The sequence below is a fragment of the Engraulis encrasicolus genome, unplaced genomic scaffold (assembly GCF_034702125.1).
Source record: "Engraulis encrasicolus isolate BLACKSEA-1 unplaced genomic scaffold, IST_EnEncr_1.0 scaffold_28_np1212, whole genome shotgun sequence".
NCBI classification, from domain to species: Eukaryota; Metazoa; Chordata; class Actinopteri; order Clupeiformes; family Engraulidae; genus Engraulis; species Engraulis encrasicolus.
This window is the reverse complement of record NW_026945577.1, coordinates 1,691,398-1,705,022: the sequence shown is the minus strand read 5'-3', so window position 1 is coordinate 1,705,022 and position 13,625 is coordinate 1,691,398. Positions and strand designations below refer to the sequence as shown.

The following is a 13,625-nucleotide window of genomic DNA, read 5'->3' as shown; positions in this document are numbered from 1 at the left end:
TTGCTTAATCCTACTGTATTGGAAGATGTTTGGTACACACACACACACACACACACACACACACACACACACACACAAAATCACACTCTTGAGTTCTTTTGTATGGACATTGTTGAACATTGTGAAATCAAATCCAGAGTTTGCTTACTTGCACAGTCACGGATGCATCGTCAGTGTGGGAAGGTGACCGTGTGATCGCTTGTGTTTTGTTAGGGGGTGGGGCGACATCTAATGGTGGGAACTTGAAATTGCACGTAAATCCAAGTGTTTACATTTGTGGCGTAGCAGAAACGGTTAACTATAAGTCCAGCCCATTATCTAGCCTCCGTCCCTCACCTTGTGCTTGTGTCCTCCTCACACAAGGCAAGATGTCATTGTCGATAGACGTTTTATTCAATATATAAGATAATTTTCCTATATGCAATCGGCCTGTTGAATGGAGAAAAGTCCCACAAAAATTGTTTTGCCTAAGATGACGGTGGCGTGGCATGAGGGCACAAGGCATGAAGCACGAGGGCACAAGGCGAGGGTGGAACGGGAGGTTACGTAATCGGTGAACACAACAAAGGGCATTGCATTTGCAAAACCGTTTCTTGCCCTGAAGTTAAACCTAACTGTTTGGGACTCAATGGCATACGCAGCATAGCATCGAGTCACTTTAACTTTTAGCCTACCTCTGCTGAAAAATGGTGGTGGATTTCCAAGTAGGCTACAGAGGGTCAAGTTAAACATTTCAGAAAATGATGTGCTCACGAGAAGTCCCAGTCAAAGTGCACGAAGGGCTTTTTAACTGTTCATCACCGCCCAAAATGTGTAGCCCATAGTGCGTCGTACGGAACGTGTCAATTCCATTTCTCTCGAGAGCCATTGCAAAGCAGAGGTTGTGTAGGAGAGATGCGCTTCACAGAAGCGCAAGGGGGAGGAGGGCTCGGGGGGGGAAGTCTCGTGCTCAGAATCTACAAAACAGCGCAGGTAGGAATGCCAAACTTCACCGCAGCATCTAGTTGGCTCATTTTTGGTAAGTTGTCCAACGCCTTTTTCCAGCCATGATTCGCACGCTTGCTGCCTGGTGCTCGTCACGTTAGCTGGCAAGGCAGTGGCAAAGACATTTTTCCGGGTACTGCACTGTAGGGGGCGCCAAACGAGGAATGACTGCAGACTCAAAGTTTGAGTCAAACAGACTGAATAGGCTGCGTGCGCTCTCTCGACAGCACACGACCAGAAATAAATCATGGGAGTAAAAAAAATAAAATAGCCTAGTTTGGCCCACAAGTAGTTTTAAAATTATTTTTCGCACAGGTTTACAATCATAAAATGGCTATATTAAGAGGTGAAATTATATTAAAATGTGTATTAGCTGTAATAATGAAAATATTTTTTTATCACGATATAAACGATAGAGGAGAAAGGTCACGATAGACAAGTTTCTCTCGTCCTCACGATATGTCTCGTCATATCGCCCAGCCCTAGCGGGGAGAGTGAATTTTTTTAAGCTCGATATGTTTTGTTGTGTCTGAAGAACATTATCATGCGGCTAAATTTACGAAATGCCCCTGCGTACGTGAAGTAAGCTATAGTTTTCAAAAGGGTGCAAACAACATTCAGTAAGCAGCAGCGTTGGTCAAAAAAATGAGGTTGAATATGGCTATTTACTACTTCATAGGGGAGGGTCATGCATTTTTTGACGGCGTCGTGTCAGGGAGGGTCTTCAAAGTTAAGAAGCTTGCTAGGGGAGGGTCATGCAAAATTTGACGATCAAAGGTGGACATCTTCCGACGACCGCATGGATGAAGGAACATCACCTTCAACTAAACCTCCCTAAAACTGATCTGGTGATCCCAGCCAAGTACTCATGTTGCCATGATGACAAACTCAATATTCGCTTAGCCACTGTCGCCCCAAATAATGTTGCAAGAAACCTGGGTGTCATGATTGATGACCATCTCTCATACTCAGTTAACCAGAATGCACTGCGGGCCATTGTCAGGTTAACACGTCACCGAATTCGAAGAATCTTGCGTTCTGGCTGCTCAGTGCTCGCTGCCAGCAGTCGTGGCTGGTTTTAGGACAAATGTAGGCCTTTGCTAATATCCGAGACAGATTGATGTTGAAAATGTAGACTGTTGAAAAACAAAAACATAAAAATCATGCATTTTCCTCACTGGGTCTCATTGCGCAAACTATGACTACTAGCGAATAAAAAGCGAATGGAAAAACAAACTGTTGAGAAGTGCAGTTCGTGTCACAACTGTCGCTGTCCTCAGATTAGTGCTGAAACGGAAAATGAGAAGAGGTAGCCTTATATTTAGCCTCTTTTAGAAAAAAAAGTAATGCTCTTTAAATAGACCTAGGGAAGTAGCCTATCTATCTCTGCTCATGTTTTATCGGTTTAATCGCCTCAAATCCAAAGGCAAGGCGAACTTGCTGTCTCCGTTCAACCAACTTTATCAAAGAGCGCTCGCTTTTTCGCCCTGTCTCTCTCTCTCTCTCTCGCTCGTGTTTAACCAAAAGCCGTTTCGTCCGGACCTGTGCTGTTAGCCAAATAGGCAAGCCAGAGGAAGTTGATTAATTATAAATAAAACTAATGTGCAGGCTGGCTTTTAAAAATGGTCTTCATCCCATTCATTGACTAATGCAAGTTCAACATGAAGGAAAGTCGCCCCTCGGTAAGTTTCACCGTGCGCACGCATTTCTGGGCAGGTTGTACTGTTTTTAGAAGTTTAGAAGTCACCTGCGTGAAACTGTAGGCTAGCTCACAAACCCGCATAAATAGTGCATCGGGAAGGACACCCCACCATCTCCATCTTGCCAGTTTGAGGGAGGTGTTGAGTTAGACTTGCATTTGGATATCGTCGCTTACTTTGGTCAGGAGTTTAATTTGATTTGTCTGTTCGCGTCTCCCCTGTCCCTCTTGTTTATCATTTATGAAAAATAGGAGGCCCCGACTGCCTGGGGAGTGTGCTTGAATCTACAATGAATTGACTGTAGATTTCAGTAGCCTGCCCTTGTGTGCCTTGTTCTTGCTCGTGTTTAAATGCAACCAAGTCCAAGTGCAATAATGATAGCCGGCGCATGCATTTATGGCTACCTTATTTGCAACCTGCCTAAGAGGAACACGAACATCGCCAGCAGTGCAAGGAGGACGCATGGGTCACGCCTTGTTTGAGGATAGAAATGGCCGCAGCCTCCTTCAGCAATCCATCAACTAACTTTGAATAATCTTATAATAAAGCCTGATTCAATTAAAGACAACTTCACTGGCGTGCCTACCGTAAGGTAGGCTATTGGCTGCTGCACCGTGGTCCGGACCGGACCTCAAATAATTCAGCAAGCCTTTTTAAAAAGACGAATAGCCTATTCAAGTTAATAACATAACAAAACAAAAAACATGTAGGCTATGCATAGCGTGTCATTACAACTTGCATGTAGGCCTAATAGGCTGCACCTGGCAGGCTAGACATCGTGGACTGGTGTGCTCCGATAGCCTATCATAAATGATTTGTAATGACAATGAGCGCACTGCGAACAATGCAGACAAAACTTTTTTTTCAAGCAGTTGGATTGAATGCACCAAGGCTTTTACTACTGTGCAGTAACCTATATACTTGGAATACTGAACAATGTAAATATCTCCATCCTCGAAATTTGTTATCGACTGCCTGCTGTTCTATTCCATGCTGCCCGTCATACCGAGGTGATTGATGACGCGTCAAATCAAATCACCCAGCAACGTTCTAATGGCATTTGTAGTCGTTATTTTTTCTTCCGGTGATTTGATGACGCTTCAAATCACCATAACTAAAACAATGAAAAGCTTTTATATTCAATATAAAGATATTATATCCAGTGGCAGCATAATCCCCTGTTATAATGTGGTCTAATACAGAGATAGGGCACAATATTGTTTGAAAGGTGAATTCCGCTTTAAGATGTGCAAATATCGGCCCGATATTGGACCGATATATATACCGGTCTATCCTTAATCGGGAAAACACGACACAGCGGACGGATCAACGGATGGACAAAGCCTCATATAGAGATGCGTGGACGCATCATAAAATAGAGCCCTATTAATACTAACTTAATATTTTGACAAAACAATTTAACTTCCCTCCTCGAAATGAAATGGCATGAATCTCGTCTGTCTCCCTAACTAGACCTGCCTCGTGTGCTAAAACGGAAAGAAGATGAACACCACCCACCGGTTACAAAAATACTAAAATATCTAATAATAAAAGACAATGATCAAACAATAGATGGGTCTTAGTTAATTTGCCCACAGCTTCCACTGAGCGACGTGCAGTGTGGAGAGAGCAGGGCAGAGAGAGAATGTGGAGACCGAAGGCTGGAGCTTTTATTCCAACCCTTATCCACAGCTCGGTCAATCAGCACATTGGCCTCCATGGGCACACCTGCACACATTCACTCAATCACAGGAGGCAAAACGTAAGGCAATTAGACAACTAATCAGTGTGAGTTAAAGGGACACTCCACCCATTTGCATTAGGCTTTCCTTTGCTAGACACCCAGTCATACTTTTAAATGGCCGTGCAAAAAATTCTCAATTCCCCCGGAGACAGGAGAAATCTGTATTCACCTCTTAACACTTCCTCCTACAATGATGTAAAAATCGTCATTTTGCATCATTGTAGGAGGAAGTGTAAGAGAGGTGGATTTCTTTTGAGACTACAAGCCTTTTACACACCCTTTCAACTCCGCCCATAGGGGGTTGGCCCTAATGCGCTAACAGACCTATCACAGCTCAGTGTGCCGGTGCTTTTGAAATCACTGGCATTGAGCTCCAGTAAGTCACTGGCAGAGCTGCCTGGGTGTGGCCTGTGGAACTTGAGCATTGCAGTGCATTATGGCGATTGTCACAAATCCACAAGCACTAAAAAGTCATTTTCTGCCGTTTCTCGGCCAAGAAGGCACCAAATTAGAAATTTATGCTACTATTCTACTACATACAGTGGTGCTCATATGTTTACATACCGCAGCAGAATATACGCTTTCTTGGCGATTTCTCTCAAAATATGAAGGATTACACAAAACCTTTTTTTCACTCATTGCTAGTGACTGGCTTAAGATATTTATTAGCAGTATTCTGTGTTTACTCTTTCAAACTTTGATCACAACCCAAACTACCCAAATGACCCTGTTCAAAAGTTTACATACCCTAGTTTCCGATGCTGAATATGGCCCTGCTTAACATCAGGGACCGCTCTAAATTGTTTGTGGTAGTTGTGGATAAGGCTCTTAATGTTCTCAGATGACAAAACGGCACATTCTTCCGGGCAGAATGGTTGATTCCTATAATACCTTTGGGTGTCTTGCTGGAACCTCACATTTGAGGTTTCCCCTGAGTGGTTCAATGATGTTGAGATCAGGAGAGTGAGACGGTCGCACGAAAACTTCATTTTATTCTTTCTGAAGCTAATGACGGTTTGATTTGGCTTTCTGTGCTGAAATATTGTCAGTGTGACTAGGGGTGGGCGGTATGGCCAAAAATGTATACCTCGGTATAATTTTAGCCACGGTATATATCACGGTATATATCACGGTATTTTACATTTGTGTAAAATTTAAGCATTCCGTCGCAAAATGTACAAAACACCTTTTTTTTACTTTTGCATTTTTTAAACATTTGCATTTTTGTAATGTGTGTGAATTCTTCTATTCAAATCTTTTGAAAACAAACAAAAACTATGTAAAATGCATTTTGCAATGCAATGCAATGCAATAGGCTACAACACTGTCAATTTCACCAAGTCTAGAAGGGGTTAAACTAGGGAAGGGAGGGGTGTCAAACTGAACATGGATTTTATCCAATAAATCGTTCATTTGACCTTTTTTCTATTTCTGGAGTTGCTGGGGGTAATTTGGAAATGTGTGCTTGCATCTGTGATCATGCCAAGCCTAATGGTTCAGCTGTTATTGTTAAAGTTTTTTTTTTAAAAAACGAACTTTAACATGAGGCAGCTAGCAATGCATTGTAGAACTAATGCATTTAAATGGCAGCTATCACTGCAGCAGCGGTTAGCGTGCTAACGTTAGCGAAATCGCTAAATCGCATTTTAAACAGTGAACAGTCATCTGGTTACTAACACCCAGCCAGATATCGTGAATGATATTATCTCACCTGGACACAGTAACATACAGTAAGGCTGGCGCAAATGTAAAGCAACCAGTAGCACATAGATTTAGCACATTTCTGTTGTCAGACACCAGCATTGACATGAATGACTTGGGCTGTTAGCTTGCTAACTTGCTTTTCACACACCACTGTACATTAAATTGTGGAGACCAGAATCGAAATCACATACAGTTTAAAACAATAGTTCACTACACTAACTATACATTTTACACTTAAAGCTTAAATGAAATTGTGCTTCTGTTCTACAACCACATTCTTTTGCTACTACGATAGACAGTCTTGTGGATGTTCAAAACGTTGTCTATTACTGCCATCTGCAGGACGCAATGCGCTATGGCGGTAGAGCGGTATGGACAAAATCCATACCTTGGGGGAAAAAATACCTCGCACGATAGTATACCGTGCATACCACGCACTCCTAAGTGTGACACAGTGTGACAGTCCCCGCCCCAAAGTCAATGAGTGGAAAGGTTCTTCTGCGCGGTGCGCGCTGCCACCAGGAGAGATGACTCGGGGGTTGTGTTTGCCGTGTGTTCATGTGTGCATGTGACCGAGAATGTGCGCGTGCGCTCCTTGACAGTCCAGACAAACAAAACAAACGCTCACCGGTTTTGAAAATCATTGCGATTGTGAGAAGGGAGGGAGTACCTTCTCACAACACCCATAGTGGCAATGTAGCCTACAACACGTTATCTTCGTTTGGTTTGGTAGGCTCTGCCTCTGCTATGTCCTTTTCCAGAACTGAAATTGGTTTAGCTTTTTCCTATGCCACTATAGGCAATGAACGCTTTTCTTTCTAGTGCAAATGATCATTTACACAAAGCGTGAGCTCTGGTAATCTTAGATGTCTGCAATGTAAAGATCAATTCATGATCACGTAGGCTAGTACTTCTCACCTGATTAACAGTAGCACTCACGATGCTATAATGTGACATGCTCTGTCCAACAAAAAGTAGCCTATATTCTATGTTGATTATTACATTTTCTCACAAATGATTCTTTTCTAATATGAGCATTTTGATCACAATATGTTTTTCTGTTACCCAGACTACCAAGTTTGGCCTAAATACAATGCTATTTTATTATGTATGTCCACTGTAAATTACTCATCAATTTGGACATTGTATGGGCCATAGTAGCCTAGCCTATTCTATTTCGACAAGGCATAGGCACACGAATCCCTAGCTGTGGAGAAAATGAATCTGTAGTCTACGTAGTTGGGGAGGAGACGGAGCCAGCCGTCAAGTGGATTGCCTGGTAGCCTTGACTACTACGACACAGGAAATGAAATCAAACTATGTTAGCAACATAGGAGCGAAACCATTACACTTGTATAAGAAAACATGTAGGCTATATCCATCATTGCACTGTGTAGAGAACACCCTCTGTGTTCTTCTAAATGCACTCAATGGTTGCACTTGCTGCACCAGTTGCGTGCAGAGGATTCAGCGACGCAGGAACCTCATTAAGTCTCCTGCAGAGCTCGTGACACCATCGTAGTTCTTCAGCCAAATAAACTTTGATCTATTTCGAAGAAAATTGTCTGTTTACTAAAGTAAACTAGTGGCTATAGCCTACTAGGCCCTATAAAATTTGGCATCATTTTTAAGGTCCTGACCGACCGCAACCGACCCGAGTATCATTAAAAATAATATTTCATAACCCGTGCCTGCGGTCGCCCTCGGTTAACTGCAAGCGCCCACTGACTTCGGGTCAGCCCGCGCATCACTGATCTCCATCCATGGCTGAAGTGCCCTTGAGCAAGGCACCTAACCCCACATTGCTCCAGGGACTGTAACCAATACCCTGATAAACAATAAGTCGCTTTGAACAAATGAAAGCGTCAGCTAAGTGCAATGTAATGTAATGTAATGTAATGAGAATCCCATGGTCCTGAGGAACAGGGCGCAAATGCACATGGTATCTAGCCAGGCTGTGCCCTCCAAGTGACGCAAGACTTTCAGCGTTGCAACTAGTCAGGTCAAGAGCAATGCAAGTACTTTCTGAGTTCCTGAAAATAAGGGAACTCCTCCCACTTAGTAAGTAAACAACCATAAGCAAACCAAGGGAGGCGGGTCAACCATGCCGTTTGGGAAATGTTCATTGTTATGCAGTTAGTATAACTTCCTAGACCCCAAAATTGTATACTTTGATTCTGTTATCGCTATGATGACAAACTTGGTGTCAAAGTTATAGACTTCATAGGGACTTTTTGATGCATTGGCGGCCATTTGACGCTAAGCGATGAGTTTTAATCACTATTGTAGGTATGACATGCCAAGCTGTGAACATAGTTGTCCTACTATTCTCTACAATAATAATAATAATTTGATATGGATTTAATTATTCGTAATGTATGAACGCAATATGCTTTTTGCACACATTTTTGAAATATAAAATCTTACCTCCAATTATCATTTTAAGGGTAAACTGTTGTTATTTACTCAAGACACATTTTTATTGGATGCCTTGTCCCCAAAAATGTATACTTCGACACCAAGTTTGTCATCATAGCGATAACAGAAGCAAAGTTATAGACTCTATAGAGAATTTTCGGCGCATTGGCGGCCATTTTGAAAAAACGTGTTCATTTCCGAAAAAAGGGGTGATCTCACTTGTGTCTTTGGCATGGAAGTACCTTAGGGTCATACAAATAAATGTATCCAAAGAGGACCATTGCATCATGAATTGAAGTCAAAACTCACTTAACCTTCCTTATTTTTTTGCTCTCCTCAACCAGTTTAATAACAGTTGCTACAAGAGCTCGGTCATTTCTCACAACCTTCAAGAAGCTAATGAAGGCTCATCTCTTCCGAGAGAGCTTTCCTGCATAACATAACTAACTCTACTCACCTTTAATCATGGGTACTACTAATCTGCACTACATTTCATAGGTCCTCCATTCATTTTCTTCTCTCTAAATGTTCTACATTGCTTGCTGTACTCTGCATCCTACTGACCCCCTACTCTGTAGGCCTACTTGCTTGAATTTCCTCCTTGTAAGTCGCTTTGGTCAAAAGCGCCTCTGTAATGTGATGTAATATGGTATTTTGTATCATCAATAAAGGTCAGATTGCAAAAAAACGGTCTTGCCTTGAAGTGAAACGGTGAAGAGCATCAGCCTTTAAAACTTGCTTCAGTGACTCCCCCTATAGGCTGGGGTCTAAGCAATTATTTGGGTCAGGGCAGTGTCTCTGCAAAACAGGGCAGGGTCAGATGCAGTAACAAAATCAATGTGATATGAACGTGACATTGCATTGGACCAATGTCTACTACATACAATCAACAATTCTACTGGGCATTTCTCTTTGATTTGTTTCTTTGTATTTGTATGTCACTTCTGCCTTTTTTCTTGTTCTGTAGATGAAACGGACACCTCCAGAGAACAGACAAGCCCCTCATCTGCAGACATTAGAACGGAAGTGGTGGAGGTATTTTTCCAAGAAATAATTATTTTAACATTTTGAACCAGTGGTTGTTGTTTTTTTTGTAGTGCTAGGGAGGAGTCACTTTTAAGGGTTGTCTGTCAAAATTGGCAATTGTGTTTCCTTTCTTTTGTATTGGCTCAATTATTTCCTCTTTCCTCCATGTTTGAATACAAAAATATTCAGCCATTTTGTACAGAGACTGTTTGAAATTGACATTTTCTACACGATTGCACTTTGCATTCTTTGACAATGCATTTCAGGAAGAAGATGAAAAGTTAGACATGACTCCAGTCGTCAGCTCTGATCCACATCCAGTCAAGTTTTTGAGATCATCAGTGCAATTAGTTGACTGTTGTGCAACACAAAGTCATCAAAGAACAACCAGCAAGAACAATGGATGGAGAAAAGATGGAGAAAACTCCAGGAATGGTAAGACTTCAGCTGTTCATGCAGTTACTAAATTAAGACAGTTTTAACAAAATAATGCTGTTTTTTTGTGATTATTATAGACATTCTGTTCACAGCTGTGTGTGTGTGTGTGTGTGTGTGTGTGTGTGTGTGTGTGTGTGTGTGTGTGTGTGTGTGTGTGTGTGTGTGTGTGTGTGTGTGTGTGTGTGTGTGTGTGTGTGTGTGTGTGTGTGTGTGCGTGCGTGCGTGCGTGCGTGCGTGCGCATGTGTGTTTTCAGTAGGGATAGCAGGAAAGGCATCAGAATTGCCATTGTCTCCAGTCCCCAACTTCACAGCCGTCCCAGAGACAGAGGTGGATAATGGGAGGCCATTTAAGTCTCCTGTCTGTGGAGAGGTTTTCTCCAGCAAGTCAGCAATGGAAAAGCACCAGCAGGACATTCACACAGGAGAGGAGCCTCATCTCGAACAAGACCAGCACACACACACAGGAAAAACGCCCTGCCACCACAAACATCATGGCAAATATGTTACGAGGACAAATGCTCTCTCCGCACAGAATCACACTGACACAGGAGACAAGCGTCACCACTGTGACCAATGTGACAAGAGTTTCTCACATGCACAAACCCTCAGGAGACACAAGTTCATCCACACAGGAGAGAATCCTCACAAATGTACTGAATGCAGCAAATGTTTTAGACAGTTTGAAGGTCTGATATTGCACAGGTGCATTTACACAGGCAAAAAGCTCCACCGCTGTGGAGAATGTGGCAAGAATTTCACACAAGCAAACAACCTCGCCAGGCACAAGCTCATCCACACAGGAGAGAAGCCCTACAAATGTACTGAATGCAGCAAATGTTTTAGAGATTCTGGAACTCTCAAAAAGCACCAGCGCATCCACACAGGAGAGAAACCGTACTGCTGTGACCAATGTAGCAAGACTTTCACACATGCGAGCACCCTCAAGATGCACAAGCTTATTCACACAGGAGAGAAGCCGTACTGCTGTGACCAATGTGAGAAGCGTTTCTCACGTGTGAGCTTCCTCAGGATGCACACGCTCGTCCACACAGGAGAGAGGCCCTTTCAATGTACAGAATGCAGTAGATCTTTCAGCCGAGCGGGACGTCTCAAAGAGCACCAGCAGCGCATTCACACAAGGAGGCATCTTCCCGATGCCAATGAATGTGGGTGATCATCTTCTCATTTGGGGTAGCTAAGAAGACACCGTTGCACTCACACACAACACAAGCCCACCCAACCGCAACTGTAAACAGTTTGTCAAACGTTCAAATGTACAACATCTTGTCACACACCCATCCACATTCACACCTGCATGTTAACACATGGGTAGAACTAGGCCATCTTGCATGCAACACATACCCATATTCACACATGCGTGTTAACACTTCGGAAGTAGACCAACTCGACAGGCAACATTTTTTTCAGGTTCATCTAGTTTAGCAGGCAATTTTGCTTTTTTCAGTTCTGTTATAAATAACTAAACTCATGTGTGTACAGTTATTTCCTTGTAAAAACTTGCAAAAGTTTGTTGAGCGACATCCAAAACTTTTGTACCCAAAATCATACAGTTCTATTTCTGCTTCAAAAATGAAATGAAATGAAATGTATGTATACTGCTGACTGATCATTTTCTTATTCATTCTCAATTCTTTGTTTCATTATTTTGCCAGTTTTTCTGGATTTAGAGAATGGAAATATTTTGGTTACCCTAAATCACCTGTAACAGGAAAGGTTTATTAAATATGAAAGGTTTATTAAATGTCAAAGTGAAGAAGAAAGAAAAATTGTGTGTCTGTTGGAGTCCATCTCATTATCTAACCTCCCGTCGTTGTCTTGTACTTGTGGCATTGTGATGTGAGGCATTGAGGATAGAAGTGATGTGCTCACACCACCATCTCCACTCAGGAATGCCTAAAACCAGGAAGCCATTCTAGTTCCTCTGACCTGGTGAGGCAAAATGAGGCCAGATGTCTCTGAGGTCCTCTGTTAAGGACCCGCTTGTCATCCCCCGTTCCAGGATATTGACTTTTGGTGACAGAGCCTTCTGTGATGCTGCCCTCCACCCCTTGGAACAGTCTACCTCTCCATATCCGCGAAGCCCCCACACTGGCTAAGTTCAAGAAGCACCTAAAATCACACTTATTCACCGAGGCCTATGGTCCTTAACCACTCTGCCCCCCAACCCCACCTTATTATTATTATTGTTATTATTATTATTATTATTATTATTATTATTATTTAACCCTTTAGCGCAGAGCCATTATGCTATAACCTTACTGTTACCTAAAATTGTAATGGCCATGTCTTCATCTGTTACTTTAGGCTCAGTGATGTCATAGTAATGTTATGATATAGTTGAGTTTTTTCAGCGAAGTGAATAGACCCGCCAGCAACCCCATATGCAGTAAGAGGTTACTATCTTGCAAAAACATTCAGGACATTGACATTCAGGACATTGACAGACCCCCCCCCCCTTGTTGCTCTATTGATAGGCTTTCCATCTTAAATTGTGTCGGATTTGTCTGCAAAAATGGGGAAAACATATCTGAAAAATTGGCCATTGGTTTCAATGAAGGCACTCGTGTTCTGGCAGGGACTCGCTGTGACATAATGACAATGGGAGTTGGAGTTTCCCAGTTGGGGTTTGCGAGCAGGGAATACTGAGTGAGCCCGTTTACAATAAACAGTTTATAATCGGGTTTTTGAAGTAACTTTAAGTGCTCATATACACTGAATAAACAGTTTATAATAATCTGCTTATAAACAGTCTAGAATGATAAGTAGCCAATCACAAGCCTGAATTCCAGTTTCGTATCACACACTTGAGTGGAACACATGATGCAACCGACAGACTCCATGTAAACAATTAACAGTTTTTTTACTCCAATTACCTGTTTATTCCAATAACTTTATTATTGTGGTAATATAAACAGGTTGTATACAGTATCACTGGTAGAAAATGTATCGTTTGTGCTTTGTTGAGGTGTTTTTTTTTTTTTTTTTTAAATAATGTGTGTGTGTGGTTCAATCAGAGTGAGATACAGAGGTACACAACTCTGTGCATGTTAATCCACCGTCTGGAAGAGAGGGCAGCTGAGAATGGAAGGAGCCAATCAGAGCAGGTGGAGTCAAACCGGCAGCTGAAGCTCCAGGTGGATGAACTACAGAGACAACTGGTGGATAAAGACAACTCACTAACACAAGCCAAACAGGTGTGTGTTTCTCTCCTTTGTCTCCATCACACTTATAACAAAAATACTGGATAAGAGAAAGATAACGCAAACCACGCCCACTCAATGCAAAAGCGTGGGCTCAAGTTGGGTCTCCTAAGGGGGCGCTGTCCCCCCCTTCTTCTTCTATTTTTGAGGTGTTTGCTCAAGACGTGCGCTACCGCCATCTGCAGCGCTAAGGGGACTTGATTTATTCTCAACCTCAGGACTCCGAAGGTCTCCTAACCGAAGGTCTCCTAAAGGGGCCTTCACCCGACATAAAGTGGATACCGGAAAAGAAATAAAATGACGCTTCTTGTTAGATCCAGTTTCTTTGCTTATAACATGTAGGCCTATAAACATGTTTTCAGAAGTTATGAGAGAGGGAAAAGAAACACA

At 42.4% G+C, this 13,625-nt stretch overlaps 1 protein-coding gene across 1 annotated transcript in view; it reads left to right on the top strand.

The window, feature by feature from the left end:
- LOC134443108 (zinc finger protein 37-like) overlaps nucleotides 1-11,795 on the top strand; it is a 36,696-nt gene extending 24,901 nt beyond the window's left edge. Inside the window, exons 14-16 of the mRNA XM_063193040.1 lie at nucleotides 9,518-9,585; nucleotides 9,843-10,011; nucleotides 10,272-11,795. Coding sequence (XP_063049110.1) covers nucleotides 9,518-9,585; nucleotides 9,843-10,011; nucleotides 10,272-11,188 — 1,154 coding nt within the window. The 3' untranslated portion in view covers nucleotides 11,189-11,795. The remainder of the gene's footprint in view (nucleotides 1-9,517; nucleotides 9,586-9,842; nucleotides 10,012-10,271) is intronic.
- The last annotated feature ends 1,830 nt before the right edge of the window (nucleotides 11,796-13,625 follow it).